Below are 17,463 nucleotides of genomic sequence, written 5' to 3'. Positions count from 1 at the left end.
AGTTCATCAGGTGAGATGCATCTGGCACGTTAAAATAAAGGATACATTGCTGTTGGGAAGAAATCTTGGAGATGTTTTCTCAAAGTGATGTTGATGCTCAAAAAATGGCACATTGCTGGGCTCCCCACTTCAAGAAAGACAAGGAACTTCAAGAGAAGTGCAGAGGAGAGTCACAAAGGTGACTGGCTGTCTGGAGCAGTTCTGTTATGAGGAAAGGCTGTGAGACCTGAGACTGCTTAGCTTAGAGAAGACTGGGAGGGGATCTTACCAGTGCTCATAAATATCTAATGGGTGGGAGTCAAGTTGTTGAGGCCAGGTTTGTTTGATGCCCAAAAACACAATAAGGGGCAGTTGGCACAAACTAGAACACAGGAAGTTCTGTACAAATGTGAAGAAGAACTTCTTTATTTGGAAGATGACAGAGCACTGGAACAAGGCCAGAGAGCACAGGGAGAACAGTTGTGGAGTCTCCTCTGGAGATACTCAAAAGCTGTCTGGACACCTACCTGTGTGACCTACTTTAGGGAGCTTGCTATGGCAGGAGATTAGACTCAATGTTCTCCACAGGTCCCTTCCAACCCCTTCAATTCTGTGATTTTTCATCTCCCGTTAATATTCTGGCAAAAGTTAAGGAATATAAATATTATGCTTACTACAGTGAGAATATTTATAACTTGTTGGAAATATCTTTGTAAGTCTTCTGAGTACTGTAAGCTGTTTGCTTGAACAGATCATTTAGATTTCTTTGGGATATAACGTTTTCACATACTGTTCTCTGTTTGACTTCAGTACTCTTTCTGAGTCTAAACGTAAAATGGTTTGTATTGAGTTGCATAAAATTTTCCTAAGCATTTCTAAGATCAAAAATTGCAGCAAAAGGAAGAACAGTCAAAATAATTCCCTGACGGTATGTCTTCTGCTGCCTCTTACCGCTTTCATGTTCTTATGGTATTAAATGAAGAGAGAATTTAAATATCTTTGTGCAGCTCTTAGAAGATCCATTAAGAATCCATTCCACTAAATACATCCTGGTAGAATTGTGGTTTTATTTTGAAAGTTGACAAGTAGGACCATCAGTGAAGTGAAATTATCTTCAGTGTGACTTCAAACTGTGTCATCCTGGGAAATATAGAAAAAACATAGATTTAAGGTTTTGGTTAGCTCTTAAACATATAATGATTTCACAGGGGGTGGAAGGGACCTCTAGAGATTATCGAGTCCAACCCCCCTGCCAAAGCAGGTTTCCTACACCACGTTGCACAGGTAGGTGTCCAGTCAGGTCCTGAATATCTCTAGAGAAGGAGACTCCACCACCTCCCTGGGCAGCCTGTTCCAGTGCTCCGTCACCCTCACCGTAAAGAAATTCTTCTGCACATTTGTGTGGAACTTCCTATTCTATAGTTTCATCCCATTACTCCTAGTTCTGTCCCCACACACTACTGAAAAGAGACCAACCTCGCCACTATGGCTCCCACACCTCAGGTATTTATAAACCTGGATCAAATCCCCTCTCAGCCTTCTTTTCTCAAGGCTAAACAGACCCAGTTCTCTAAGTCTCTCCTCATAGGGGAGATGCTCCAGGCCCTTCACCATCTTTATGGCCCTCTGCTGGACTCTTTCCAAGAGATCCCTGTCTTTTTTGTACTGGGGAGCCCAGAACTGGACACAGAATTTCCCCTTGATGAAATGAAATAGACCTTCCTGCTTTTGAGATTCTAAATATTAAATAGCTGCCCAGTTGGAAAATAATTCAGAACTCCTGAAAAATTCCTGATATGTCAAATTAGTGTTATTAAAGAAATTTCTTAATCATTTTATCCTTGATTCTTTTTTATGCAGTATACTGTATGAATCTCATTGTTGAGATTCACTCAATATAAAAATTGAGATTCACTCAATTTTTGAGTGGCTGTGTTCTGACTTCACTTAAGAAAAAGGTCAACCACAATCCAAATGGAGCTCGCAGCCTGCATTCCTGCAGGGAGGTTTTCTGCCCTGCTCTCCAATTATTTTAAATAGTTGCTGTTCTTCTACTTATCAATAAGTGTTCCTGACAATCTGAACTGTAAGGAAAACTGATGGTAGAATTTGTCTCACACTAATTCCTGGCACAGATTCTTCATTCTTGTCTGTAGGTTTTGAATAGAAACCTTCAAAATAAACAGAAGAATTACTCTGTACTGTATCTTCATGTAAGCTGTTGCAGTATTTTCCACAAGAAGTGAGGGCGTGCAATGACTGACTAGTGAGAAAATGGTTTCTATAACCATTTTCCCATTTCCTACAAATGAGAAGGAAAGACATGCACACTGCACTGTGGAAAAACACTGAGAGAACTGAAATAAAAATCTGTTCTCCTCATTTATTACTCCTTGACAAAAATAAAGCTTTTCTGTGTAAAGAACAACACAGTCCTTCACTGAGATACTCAGAACATCTTAATGGGCTTAATGGGCTGGTTCAGAAATCAGCAGGACTGCCTAGGCCGAGCATAGCATCAAACTGATAAAGCCTTGATTTTCAGGGGGGTGAGCTCTATGGAATTGCAGTTTATGCCATATAGATGTAGGAGCACAGTTGGATTTAATTTATGGGGCTCTGACAGGATTCATGTATCACAGAATAGAAGGGATTGGAAAGGATCTCTGTGGCTCTTCTCTGAACTCTCTAGCTTTTTAATACACCCCAGGGTACTGTTGGTCTTCTGGCCACAGGGGTATTCTACTGGCTCATGGGCAACCTGCTGTCCACCAGGACGCTAGGCCATTCTCCAAAGAGCTCCTTTACAGCAGATCCACCCCTAAGCTATACTGGTGCATGCAGTTATTCCTCCACGTGTGTAGGACTCTACACTTGCCCCTGTTGAATCTCATAAGGTTTTTCTCCACCCAACTCTTCAGTCTGTCCATGTTCTGTGTTGTATGCCCATATTCATGGGTCTAGGCACCTTTAAGATATCTTGCTTGTTGTAGCTTGAAATATCAGCCAGTAAAAGAACAAGGAGACGACAAATAAAGGACTCTGTAATGTAAGCATACAGTGAAATTTAGAATATAGAAAATGTGTCTGCATAGAACAAGTAGCTTTTGAGACAGTACTTCACCTTTACCTTCTGTGTTCTTTAATAATAAGGACTTTTATCAAACTTAACCTGAAAGTTGCTCATTAACTAGCAAGTAAAAAGAAAGTGCTTTTCCATGCTCATGTTAGACTGTGTTATGTTCACTTTGCTTCAAAAAAACTGCTCAGTAAGTGAACAGAGCAAGAACACTGCAGCAAGGAATCTGTAACATATGTGAATTTAATAGCAGAAGACTAGATTTATGTCCAAAGGATTAGAAATACGGTTAGTCAAAGAGTTTTCAAGGTCAGAATGTGTTCTCTGGGAATTCTTCAGTCAAGATGCTTAAAAGTGAGTTATTCTGACACCAGACTTCAGTGGCTGCTTTTAGGCACTGCTTTTTGAATGGGTGTTTATAGGGCTTTACCATAGGAATTGAGCAAGAAGTTTCTGCTTTATAGTGGAAATTAATGTGTTTGTGACCAAGAACAGCAAAAAGACTGTCACAGTATGGAACAGGAGACAGGGATCTTGGAGATCCCTTTCCTTTTTAGGGCAAAGTTTAGGCTGGATATTAGGAAGAACTTCTTTACAGAAAGGGTAGTTAGGTACTGGAATAGGCTCCCCAGGGAGGTGTTTAAATCGTTATCCCTGGATGTGTTTAAGAGCCGTTTGGATGTGGTGCACAGGGATATGATTTAGTGTATGGTTTTTAGAGTTAGGGTACTGGTTAGGCTGCGATTGGACTTGATGATCTTCAAGGTCTTTTCCAACCTGGGTAAATCTATGATTCTATGATTAGATTCCCCACAGACATAAACAGTGGAATAGAGATCCCAGTTCCTTGCTGGGGTGAAACTAAACAGAGAATACAGGGTGAGTTTGGACTAGAGAAACTGAAAAACAAAGTAAGATGTAATGAGGTTACTTTACTACTGTATCCCTTTCTCTTTAGATATATATAAAAGACCTAAAGAATAACTGGAATAATTAAAGGATAATTGGATTAACAAGAATAGGTGTGGCTACTCCTGTCAATAACTTAATGTGATTATTAGCTGATATAACTGCCTTAACTAGCTCAGAGCGGAGCAAAGGATGAAATAGTATTTTAAAAATAATGGCCAGGTTTTATGTAATGAGATTTTATGTGTTTTATTAACTGGATTTTACGAAGTTCATATTATTTTTCTGTCTTTGAAAAGGCAGGAGGCTGAGGCCAACAAATGATAACCTGGTAGGTACTTATTTGGAAAGATTAGAGAAAGCATCTAATCTACTGTGCATCGGGATGAAGCTGACTGGTAGGCTATTTTGCTTCTTTGAAAGGGTTAATGCAATTTTCCTATCAGGCAGCAAGTTGAGGATCTGATTTAGGAAGGGTGTAGGTATTTGTATGACCTAAGTTATGTGTGCAAATATTATAATGGTTGAAACATTATTGCTTATAACTTTTCAGATTTATGTCTAAACGCTACCATGCTTCCCTTTAGTATGTGTCCATCTATGTGAATTAGGTTGTTTTGCGCAGGGGATCAACAGCGATTTTCTTTCAGCCTGACCAACAAGTCAGTCAGCTGTCATAGACAATCTCACATGTTTACGTTTTTGGAAGTGTCAAAGAGAGGCCCAACAATCAGTGTCATTTTATACACTGTATAATTATCTATGTGAAAATGAATATTTCTTCCATCTTCTCATATTAAATCGATTGACAACCATGCATGTTCAGACCTATAGCACAGAACAAGAAATTCACTCTATATAATTTATGCATCTCTTATGCACTCTCATGAATCAATCCTCCTAAGTCTTTTATTTTTTTCTTTAGTCAAGGAAAGAAGGGAGAGAAGTATCCTTGCCGACTATTCTAGGAAGGGCCCACCTTCCTCAGTGATGAGACTTTCACAGGTAGCTCAAGGGCAATTACTATTAGAAGGATTTCAGTAGCCCTCTGTAATCATCTGTCAGGAGGGTTGCCCAGAATTAATCAATTTAGGATATGCTGTAATATTTGTCATCATCTCTGCCCTGTCTCTGCTTCATCCATGGTTCTTTACACCCCTACCCTTACTGGGCCTTCCCTGGCACAGTGGGCCTCCACACACTTGTGGGTCTCAGTCCACTCCAAGCTGCTGTGTATTGCATGTGGTAGGGGTCTTACTAGCTCACAAGGTCACCATCATATTTCTTGAGGCAAAGAAGATTAATTTTTTTAATTTCCACGTGATCATTTAGGAATAACAAGTTTAATACCAGCCGAAAGGAGGAGGTAGCTCTGATATATCAGCGTATTATTAATCGCTGCCTCCTCAGTTTTGGTGGCTGATGCATGAAGGGTATCCAGTGACATGTCAAGAGTGCCCAGCAGCACTCAACCCAGGGAACTGCTCTTTTTTATGCATCAGTAATGCCATCACCACAGCAGTGACATATGGAAGGCTGAGGTCATATGCCGACAGGAAAGCATGTTGCAGATCCCCTTCAAGGCGGGGTGGAAAACATCGTCTTTAAATCTGAGAAATGTCTGTTGGCACATTAAAATCATTGTGGTCACACCTCTCTGCACTTCTGTACAAAATCTAAGTCAAAAAATGTAAACTTCAGCCCACAGATACCTGTGCCTTTTGCTGCCTGTGTGCAATAGCCAGCATCATCAGTGGGAGATGGAGTTGGAATTGACAAAAACATCTCCTCCCTTGCCATTGGGAAAAAACTCAAGGATTTTAATGTCTGAATATACGTGGGAGAATGGTCATGGAAGTCTTGATCAAGGATTTCCAAAAGACTGAGTGATGCCAAATAAACTTCAACTTGGCACATCAAAAAACACACCTCGGTATTTGAAGGTCAATACATAATTTTCTCAAATAAGCTCTTTAAAGAAATTTTTAAGTAAATATGCTTTTTCACTTATCAAGGCTTTGATGTATTCTGCTACTATATTAAGAAAGAGAATAATATCTAAATCTGTCATCTCCTTTCAAGTTGAATAAAAGGAAAACAGTGTATAAGTTGTTTGTTAAAATTTGTATGTTAAACCATAAAATTATTTTAGTACCAGCATAAATGAAATGCTAAGGCTGTACTTTTCTACTGATTATTTTCATTTAATTTAACTGTCTTATTCATGCTTATGCAGAAAGAAGGAGAAAGAGAGAGATAGGGAGAACATGTTGGAATGAATATGCTATTGAGACTGACTTCTTTTAATTTGACAGTCAATTCCGTCTCCATCCCTCTGGTGTGTTTCAGTTGAGCCCTGCCCACTCTTTTGCTGTACTCACAGTGGTCATACTGTTCTGGAGTTTCGATTCTGTCCTTCAGTTCTGAAGTACTTCCTTTCCTGTATTTGATGTTTGAACATATTTCTTACATCTTGTCTTGAATTTTTTAAAGAATTTTTTTTTTCCCTTTTTTTTTTTTTTCCCACCTTATGGTAAACACTGACTGCAGTATTAGAACCATAGAAATTTGATCTAAAATACATAGGTTGTTCTGAAAGTAATGCCTCCAATTTATTTCTATGGAAACTACAACAAATGCAATGAACACAATAACACTATTTGATAGAGAAAATTATCAGCTACAAAACAGTGTTTTTAAATGTAGTGACCGCTATTAGCTATGCATTTTCATCAGTTATGAGAAAGGGCCTACATGCTGTGCTTGTAAAAATCTGTACTAGTGAGAGTCACCGTCACCACTGCTGAAACACACCACCCACTGCCTTACTGTGCTCAGATCCACTGTTTGGACTCCATAAACCTTCAGCAAGTGTTGATGAATGTCAATGGGTGCCATTTTTTCTGCATGGAGGAATTCAGGAACACACCTCTGCTTCATACACGTGTCCATGTCAGACACCATTTTGTCAGACCACCCCTCTGCTGTCATCTGTCACATGGCAACAAAATGTAATGGGATATTGGTGGGAAGGTTCAACCTCTACTGCTATACCACTAGCATCTAACTCTTATGTTGTGGGCCAACACAACAAAATAAGAGGAATTACTTTTGGAGCAGACCTCTTAATATTGAAATATAACCTAATTGTTGCCATCAGAATTTGCAGTCTGTGTTCTATGATTCTTCTTAAGTGACACTGAAAAACTCATCATGATATAAGCAGAAATTACTAATGTAAACACATTTCCCTGCACAGCAGAACCAATACCTTTGAACATTTCTTTACAAGACATGTTTTAAGGCAGATTTACAGGGCTTTTTCTGTCTTTGTCTCTATCAGTGGTTGGTTTTTATTTTGCATATTTTCAGCTTTTCGCTCTGTCCTTCCAAGGAGGACAGAATCACCTGCCAAAAGTTATAGGGTTGGCACAGCTTTAAAAGGATCAAACATACCACAGAGGAGTTTCTCTGGTCAAATAATATTAAAAGTTAAGTATTCGAGATTAACAGGTGCAATGACTCTGAAATGAATTAAAAGTAAATGTTAAATGAACCCACCTGACATTTGTTCTCCTCCAGTCAGTCGGGCATTTTATTTGTTGCCCTGCCAGAACAGAAGAGAAACCAAAATTCAAGTCAGTTCAATCACCTTGACCTGGAATTAAAGGAATACTTTTCTTATAGGTCAGTTACAGAAGAAAAATCAACTGAAGAAATGGGAAAGCTGTTCCATTTTATTTAGGGTGGGTTTTACGAATGACAGCTACCACTTTAATCCCTCTCACATACGTTTTCTTCTTAAGATTTGAGATTTATGAGACTAGAATGTCACCTGAAATGGAGAGGAATTATCTGCAAAGGCAGCATTCAGTGGAGTTAAAAATCTCAGCTACTCCAAGAGACATTAGTCTCTTGCTAATGCTAATTAGTTTGACACAAATGCCAATTTCAAATTCATCATGACAAATTAAGGGCCTCAGTTTCAGATGGCACCCTGACACCTATCTATTTTCAGCAGAGTAATGACGTTGCAAGCAATGAAGTATTAAGCACATTTGAAGTAGTTTGCAATAGTGGGGTCTAAGTAAAAATGTGATTTAAAAGAAGGGAAACTGAATCTTTTCCCTTAAATATGGAAATCTCTTAAAATAATACATTATTTTATAATATTTTGATTTTAGGTATATTTTTCTTGGCTTCTCTTCTAAGAAACGTCTTTCATTTGTGATGTTGCGGCACTCCTTGCTGTATAGTATCATTGGTACTACTGGTTAGTTTCAAGTCTGACAATGAAGATACCCCATGACTCAAAAATTTAATACTTGATCTTTAATGGCAGTAGTTTTCCTATGAACCAATACGTGTGCAACACTGCTTTAAAGGTACAAACCAGAAGTCCGATATTGGACACTCTGTAAGCAAGCTCAGCCTGTTATTCTGTGACACAATGAAATAAGCCCTGCTTTACTTCATCTGGAGCTTGATTTTTGGGAGAAGTTGTCTGGCGCCACAAAAGGAATTAGTGAGCAGAGATGTGAAGACTATTAAGTTTATTTTAAGAATGCGTTGCCAGAGATCTAATAAATTTACTTATTGCTGCAGGCCATGCACGCATGAAATCTTATTAATCCAGGTGGTGTGGTGTGGTTTTCTTTTCCTTCAGAGGGAGGTGCAGGGTGGGGATCCTGAGGAAGAAAAAAGGTATTCTGCTTTAGGTAATGCAGGCATTGTTTAATGATAGGCATGACAGCTTGAGTGGTGTGTTTGGGTTTTCTCTGTTTCTACTTACAAGGAAGTTTATTTGTGAAGTTTTTTCTGACTATACAGAATGCTGACTAGCTTTATGGTGACACAGGAGTAACTATTAAATAAGAGAATAATTCTTCTAAACCAAATTTATTTTATTGGGGTTATTTTTAGATATTCTAGAGGTGACTTAGAAAGTGTTTGAGTTTGCAGGTTTACCACATCACAGTTTGGGAATCATGGTATATTTGAGCTTTCTCAGAACTCTTGTTTGTGCACCCAAGAAAATCACATCAAAATTGTATCAATGGATTTAGGTATCTTAAAGTTACCCATCTACACTGGTTATTTAAATAATCTCTCTTTACTTTCAATGGAGCGGTCCAGATCTTTCCAAAGGGTGATCTAGCTGATTGCAGAAGATGTACCTGCAGTTCCTTACAGTGCAGTTCTTTCCATTCCTTGTGCCTACATAGCTAGCTTAATTAAACATATCTTTTAAATTATAGAAATATGAATCCTACCCATAAGTGACATGTCTCTTGTCTTCACCTTTTCTAAAGCAGAAGCCAGATTATGTTTCTGTGTTGATACCTGAGCAAAACATTCTGTGTTTTGTCAGTAGTGGTTCTTCACTGGATCTGTGGATATGTGCTTTGTTCAATCTTGCCACAATCTTTTATGGTTGCTTTGAACTTTTTAGGGTCTTCCACTTCCATTAAGGACAATGATTCGATGCCTTTAAACATTTCAAATAGTAACATTTCATTTGTACCTGAGTTCATGAATTTACATACTCACAACTGTAACTGTATAAACAGGAAGCATTCAGCATCTTGCAGAGATGTTTACAGCACAGAATCCCAAACTAGCAGAGGGGGACCCTTTGGATTCCTTTGAAGTCAATTACAAAGGTAACCACTTAACATCTCAGGAGGCTTTTGACCAAAAGTGGTACTCCAGCATTTCTCCTTGATGTTTCAGACTCGCCTTCTCTTTATCTGCTTTGCTTTTTCCATCTTCAAAAGCTTCAGCCTCTCAGTACAACCAGCAGAGTGAAGATATCCTGGCTCTTGATGAACTAATGTATATAGAGCTGATTTAAACTGAAATTAATTTAAAACAATGAAGTGCAGTGGCTGAAGATACGTTTTTTTTCTTCCCCATAGTTTTCCTAAATGAAAATCTCATTGATCTCCTGCAAAAGAACTCTGATAGCCTTATACTGAGAATTCCTCAGATTAACCTGTCATGAATCTCCATCCTTTTAAATGTCCTTAGTCATGCTCAGCTGGATTTCACTAGGAACAAAATTTAATGTGAAGTAGCTAGTCTACACATTTGGGTCTTTTCTCGTACTCCCCTTTTCTTTTTCTGACAAAGCTGTTGTATAGAATTCTTCAAATACTTTTTTCTGCTACTTGACTTCAAGCATTTGCTTAGTCTGAGCCATGGCAAATACAACCAATCTAATTTCTTTCTTGGGGGCAGACATAAAACAGGAGGAAAAAAGAGTTACAGAGGCTACTGAAAGATGGAAACTGTCTGCAGTTCACTGGATACCAGCAATTACACTCCAGGCAAGCCAAGTCCATAAGGCTGGGAAGTGTGTGTTTTCTCATGAGAAGTCAGAGAAAGCATTGTTTTAGTCCCTAATCACTCAGGGCTAGTTTGAGGGGTTGGCTTTGGTTGTTCTGCAAATATATTCAGTTTCTGTGCCAGACGGAGTGCAGAAAGGTGCAGAGTTCAGCTGATTTTGTTAGTGATTGGAGTCTGCTGTGGTACATTTGAGAAAGGCTTATGAAGCATTTAAACAAGTTAGTTGGTAATTGAAAGGTTAACTTACATACCATTGCAGTCAATTCAAAACATTCTAATGGCATATTTTGTGTGCTGGGTTTCCTTATTATTTCACTTCTGCAAATGTATTTTCTGTATGAAAATACAGCACTCCTGGATATGCAATTTCTGACGACCCTTCATAGCAGAAGGAAAAGTGTGCTGCCCCAATGGATTAAATGAAGAAAAATTATTAGCTATTTGTAAGTGGCCTTTCTGAAATTTATCAGACGAAAGGTTCATTTGAGACCTTTGCAGTTGTAACATAGAGCTGTGATGTATTTGGAACTACAACAATGCGGCAGATCAGAGCTGTTGAAGCAATGTGTCTTGATCTGAGCGTATAATGTCTTCTCTATATTTTTTTTTCTACGTTATATTGTAATCAGGGGAAGAATCACCTAAGATTAGATGTTCTTTCTGTAGTCTGGCAAAAAGCACGTTCATACAAACCATGAATCATGTATAGCAAATAGTGTGAGGAAGAAAAAAACTTGCTAATGTTGGAGACAGAGCTTCAGGAACAAATGGGGAGTCATGATGCTGGAGACAAAGAGCAGGAGTTGGAAAGAGCTGCAAGGAGAGGAAGGAAACAGTTTCTTAAAATGCCTTGCTGTTGTTCTAGTTATGTCATATAATGATTCCTGAACTATAGGAAGGCTGTTAATATTTCACTACTGCCCTGGTTCTCTTTTATTAACCTCCAAGTCTGGTCAGGAAAATAGATAAGAAGGAAAAGGAGGAAAGACCAGGATATAAATTTTTTAAAGGTACTCTCCTTTCTTAGTACTTTCTTTACCATTCAGATCAAGATAATGACTGTTTTATACTTTAATTTCTATGTATTCTAACTGATTTTCTTCATCTTGTCTTTTTTTTTTTTTTTTTTTTTTTTTCTTCCTGTTCTCTTTTGTTCTTGTGATTGATGCATGTTCTTTGCCTTGGAAGAATTTATAGAAGGTTTTGTTTTGTTTTTCCATTAAACGATCTCTGGTAATGACTAAAGAGTGTAGCTGTGTTGTACCCTAAAGATCTACATGTACAAGTCAGCTGTGTTTGCTCAGACTCATATCTTGTGGGCACAATGAGTCTGTGTGGCTACACTTATACATGTCAGGCACTCTTTAACTGATTCACTAATGCCTGATTACACTGTGCATACAATGCAGAGAAGCCAATATCTATATCAAAATCCATCAATTTCTTTTTAAGTCAATACTTGAAACCCTTGGTGTAGCTGTATGCTTCTGTTGATGAGTTATGGTGCTGGGGAAACTCCAAGGGGAGCAAAGCCACAGTCAGGCATTCATCATTTAATGCCCTTTTAGGTCACCAGTGCTGAAAAGATGGGATTTAATGTCAGAGAGATTTCTTGTACCATTTTGACAGAGTCCAGTAGTCAGTGGAGAAAACTGGAGCTGAGTCTTTCCTTCTCTCAGCTCTTTGCATCATGATAGAAAGTTCTGACAATTGAATCTATTTCTTATAGAGGTTTTATGTCTTTATAAAGATACCTGCAGGTATCTTTATATACCAGCACAGGTAGAAGGTTGGACTAGATGATCTTATAGGTCCTTTCCAACCTTGTGATTCTATGATTCTGTGTGATTCTATGAAGGATAAATACTTAAGTGTGGATATTCATTTTAATCATTTTCCCTTGAAACTATTGTGCTAACCAAGCCTACTTCCCCCCTTTTCTTTTATACATGTTGTGGAATTGAAACTGAATTTTCCAGGTGACTTGATCTTTCTAGAAATATCCAGCTTGATGACCCTTGCAAAAGTAATTTATTGCTGCTTTCTGACAACTTACCAATCTGCCAACCCATAAAGACCTGTTATAGGCTACATCTTTCTTTGACGCATCATTTTTCAGGCACACCTTTCCAGAGGGAGGTATTCTTCAGTTATTCCTGAAGTCACCAGGTAGCCCATCTTTCCCCAGACACTTATCTTGCAAAGGTTTGACTGTGTCTCAACTCTTCTTATCTCCATTCCTGTGCATGTCTGCCTGCACCATGTCCTTTCTATCTATGTATTACTATTTACTGATTTATCACGTTGCACTCTGGCAAAATTTGAGAAATAGGCTTTCATGCATCTCTCTAGCAATATCCCACAACCGCATCTCATTGACAACAAGTAAAGTTACTTTGGATTTACCTCATTGTAATTTGGCACTCCTTCCTTTTGTTTAGTTTTAAAAGTACTCAGTTAATGGCTTCTCTCTCCAAGATTCTGATGTGTTTGTATTACAGGCACTTGTCTGGAAGAGGAATAAAACCCAAACTGTCACTGATGCATAGTACCATAATTATGTGCCTCGCGGTTAAATGTTTGACTAAACCCAAGGAAAGGGAGGAGGAGGGGGGGGGAACAAAAAAACAGCCTAAAAAGAATGCAAAATTCATTTGCCTATAGAAATATTATTGTTATATGTAGGACAGATAATTTAACAGTGAACCAAATAAAGATAGCATGCACATTTTGTAATTCCTGAAAGCTGTATGGTCTTAGATTATCTTTACAGATCATCTGTTTGGCTGGTACTTGGCTCTACCATACTGTAGAAAAGGCCCAATTTTCATCTAGTTTAGACATAGTTCAGTTCTTCTTACCCAACATTGGATGACTGAAATAAAGATGTCTACAACCCACCTGATCACCACAGGCATCTTTTACAGCTGACAAAAAATGTAGGCATTTCTACAAATTTTGAGACACTGTTATTCTAAAATAGATGTCTGAAATAATAGAGGCCTTAAAAGGTCTCTTTCCTGGCTTTGAAAGCTTAGTATTACTAGTCAAAATGTGGGTAAATTGTTAGGTAATATAAATCCTATTTAAGACAATAAAGATGAAACAAAGGAACCTGTCCACAAGTTCACTGTAGGTTGTAGCCTGTGCCCACAGACATTTGAACTATTCATTCTCTGGACTGTAGAACAGTGATGCCAGCAGCGATGCTGCAGACCCTGGAAGAAGCTTTGCCTTCAGCTGTGAATTCACAGTGACTGACATGCATTGCTATGAAGAAATGAACTTATACAACAGTGTGTTCTTTCTTTTTCCTCCATAGTAATACCTATATGTACTGTTTCATTTCTTTTATATATTAGACCTTTTATACCTCTGTCAAGTTGTTTAGTCTGGCCAGTGTTCAGAGGTGTCACACACAGCTCTTCTCACAAACCACAGTATCTTGCATTTATCCCAAGAAACTGATGGGAACATGCTTTCTGGCACTGTAGTTACTGGATTTATAGTGGTGCTCATTACAGTTTTTGTTATGTGCATTTTTAGCCTTCCCATTGTAGAAGCTGAGATGAAAGAAACAGAAAGAAACAGCAGGAAAGCATGATCCTTTGGTGGCCATTTGCCTATTTTCATTTACAGAGTACTGTTAACTTTATGTTAGAGAGATTACACAACTTTGGTAGTGGGTTTTTTGCGGGTTTTTGGTTTATTTTTTTCCTGGTAGACAGGTTGATAACAAAATACAGAGGCTTATCTGAAGTAGAGTGGAAGTAAACGTAAGGTTTCTTGTTCAAGGGAACAGACTGGAAAAAACTAGAGTGGGAAAATCAGTCTCTGGCACTACCTCCAGTAATTAAACCATGAGTGAACTGAAATACTTAGATACATTTCTCTGCTATCCGGAGGAAGTTATTTTATTCCCTAGCTTTAGCACAGAAGGGTTTAAAAAGATTTCTTGGCATGTTTCTAACTGTCATTACCTGAGCTAATCTTGTTCTGTAGCAGCACCTTGTGGGAAGGAGATCAGACTACAGCCTCACACCAGCCAGCATTCCCAGAAGACAGTTGCTGAGTGAGCATTTATCTTCAGTGAGCAACCCAGGCTGTTTTATTCCTGCAGTGGAAATTAAAGGATTCCCCTGAGTAGTAACAAACACCTCCAATAGAATGAAATATGGAACTTCATTTGTTCTGCTTCTTATCTGTGACACCCAGAATCCCTACACTGACAAGAAATGCCTTTTTACTGTGGGAAATCAGTGAACAGGTGGAGATAAACCATACATGACCAAGTAAAGCTATGCTATATTTTATCAGAAATGTGTAATTTGCTGTATTCCATCTGTTGTTCAAATACTTGTTTTACAGACAGTGAAATGATTCCTAGTTTCTTTGTAGCTCTTATATTTCCGACTGAAAAGAAGTGTTGCACTTTTAACTGGGCCTTAAAGTACCATCTGTTTACAGTTGCTTCTGGATTGCTTCTTTACACTATGATAAACTTCTAGTTTTATTTCTTTTATTTAACTTCTAGCTTTCATTTCACAAGTGCGCATAAACCATCCATGTCTGGTGAGACCTCAGGGAAGTTGCTGTGCAACTACAACAGTACAGATCTTGGAAGAACTGTCTAGGATCGATTTTCTTTGTTACTGTGTTGCACTAAAGCAGTGCTTGTGTAACAGCTGTTGAGAATGTCTTTTGGTCTGTTGAAAGCTTAACTCTCAAAACACATTTCAGCAGATTAATGAGTTTGGAGCACTCATGGTACCATGAGATGGGTCATTACAAGAGAGTTAAAGAGGTTGCCAGTAAGCATTTGGGTCTCTTGAAAGCTCTGTAGGTGACACAGGCAATTGTGCTTGTATGGTTAATCCAGTAATTAGAAGCTTGTAAACTTAGGAGTGCATCAGCACAGCTATAAATTGTGGCATTTATCAGGGATACTTAATATTATTGAAACCGTTTCCTAGCAAGAAGTGAGAGCTCTTCCTAAAATCACACAGGAAAACCAAAATCATTAGATTTGTTGAACTAAGTATTAAATTTTGAAACAGGCAGTATGAGTAAAAGCAATCAGACTGCAGGCATCATCTCCAATCTCTCAAGATTTTAAGGACTTTCCAGCACTTCTGGTACTCTTATCAAGGAAGTTCCACATGACATCTTTTGTAGTGAGTCATTTGGAAATGTGTGTAATCATCTTCAACTTTTGGAATTTCTGAAGAAAGGATCCCAAATACAATTTGATGAATTCTTGTTCTTTTTCCTTTCAAAAAGAAGAAAATCAGCATACCTCAGAATGAGTGGGACTGGTTTGTACACATCTAAAATCAACTCTAGTGTACATGCATCAAATTTGTCATGATTATTTAACTGTTATTTTTTGGTGTTAAGCTTTTGCTACGCTGGAATTTTAATATACAGCTAAGATGGTTTCTTACTCAGGATACAGGTTACAATAACCTAAGAAGGGTTATTTACAAAGAAAATGAGTATTTATATATATATATTTTTTATTTTGCAGGAGGCAATAAGCTGAAGAATCAACATTTTCGTCTAAACTGGGCATGGATTTCCTTAGAAAAGGAATATTATTTAGTAAATGAAGATTCCAAGTATCTTGATGTCATTCTGAAACGGAGAGGTTACCTTGGAGAAACTTCTTTTATAAGTAAGATCTATTTTAGTCTGAACATTTGCTTCTATATATCAATGGCCACATAATTCAGAAAAGTCATCAATACATTTATGTCCTTTTAGAATTGATACTAAGCAGAATATAATAGAAATAATATATTGTTTTATCAAAACAACTGTCTTTTGTTGAGCAAGTTGTATGATTTCTTTATTTACATGATGACATTTTCACATGGTTGTTTGTTTTAGTTTCATGGGGGGGGGTGGGGGGGAAGTGTTTTTGCACCCTTCTGCAATTAATTTTCAATTGAACAGCTCAATCCTTCTTTTGATCTGAAACATTAAAACTTCTGTTGGCTTCAATATCAGAAGAGGACCATACAAGCAGAACTGGTTAATCAGCATGAAACTGAAATTCATCACAGCATATCATTCTGAGTAGTTCTCTGGAATACTACTTCTCCAGAAATAACTTTGCTGTTTGAGTTGTTTTTGAAAATATTACCCATGTCCAGGTCGCTTTTGAGTATCTACTGAGAGGGCAACTCCACAACCTCTTTAGGCAGCCTGCACCATTGCACAGAATCACAAAGTGATTGCCCTGTAAGGAAGTCTAAGGCAGAGTTTCTCCTGACTTACCTCCAGCTAGTGGAAAACAGCAGGCACTGATGACAGCCACTTCCTTTTGGGGTTGAAATTACTGATACCAACTAGGTATTTCTCAGTCAGTGTCATCTGCTCTTTGCTCACAAGATGTCAGAAGAAGTGAGGATAGAAGAGTATTTACCTCTCCTGTTACTAGACATTTTTATTGGAAGTACAAATGGCATATATCCAAATTAAAAAAAGATATATTGGATACATTACATTAAAGCACCTGGGCAGACTCCAGAACAGGCAAATATGTAGAAGGTGAGAATTTTAATTTAAATACATATGTATATATACTTTCTATTAAAAATAGTTTGTAAAAGAAGCACAGAAGAAATATCTGAGAACTTGAAAAGATTTTTCAGTGAATAATCTTCATCCTTTTTGTGTGCGTGTGTCAGAAGTGTCAGAAGAATTCAGAAATAGTTAATGAAATTATTTCCTTTTAAAGAAATTGTTAATGGGATGAAATCCTTTATAAGAAATATATTGCCATTTTTACTGTCCAAGCAGGATACTTAAAAATACTGTAACAATAGAAAGCAACATTTAGAAGTCTAAAGGTGCAAATACATATGTAGTCATAATTTCCAAAGCACTTTTGTGTCTAAAGAAATCTCAATAGTTTCATGGCCTGCAGAGTCTCCCACAAATAGATAGCAAGGCCGATATTTTCACACAGACTTACAAAAAAGTTGAGATGTTGAGGTCTGCTTCTTGTCCAGAACTATTCTAAAAGGACTGAATGTCCTTTTGTGCCACCTTTCATGCACCAATGTATGTTGTTAATATATACAGCAATAAGTATGCCATACATAAACAGCAATTTTAGCAGTACCACACAAGTTAACTAGTAC

At 37.8% G+C, this 17,463-nt stretch overlaps 1 protein-coding gene across 2 annotated transcripts in view; it reads left to right on the top strand.

Moving 5' to 3' along the window:
• Positions 1 to 17,463, top strand: part of FREM2 (FRAS1 related extracellular matrix 2) — a 107,927-nt gene that overhangs the window by 46,553 nt on the left and 43,911 nt on the right. For both annotated transcript variants that reach the window (XR_014948724.1, XM_015851908.2), the window contains exon 3: positions 15,843 to 15,989. Coding sequence is in view for 1 of the 2 variants with exons in the window: in XM_015851908.2 (XP_015707394.2) it covers positions 15,843 to 15,989 (147 nt within the window). In the remaining variant the exon portion in view is untranslated. The remainder of the gene's footprint in view (positions 1 to 15,842; positions 15,990 to 17,463) is intronic.

Source organism: Coturnix japonica, chromosome 1 (genome assembly GCF_054131305.1).
Source record: "Coturnix japonica strain WE chromosome 1, WE-NBRP24, whole genome shotgun sequence".
Taxonomy (NCBI): domain Eukaryota; kingdom Metazoa; phylum Chordata; class Aves; order Galliformes; family Phasianidae; genus Coturnix; species Coturnix japonica.
The sequence above is the reverse complement of the archived record's forward strand: the minus strand, read 5'-3'. Positions and strand labels throughout refer to the sequence as shown.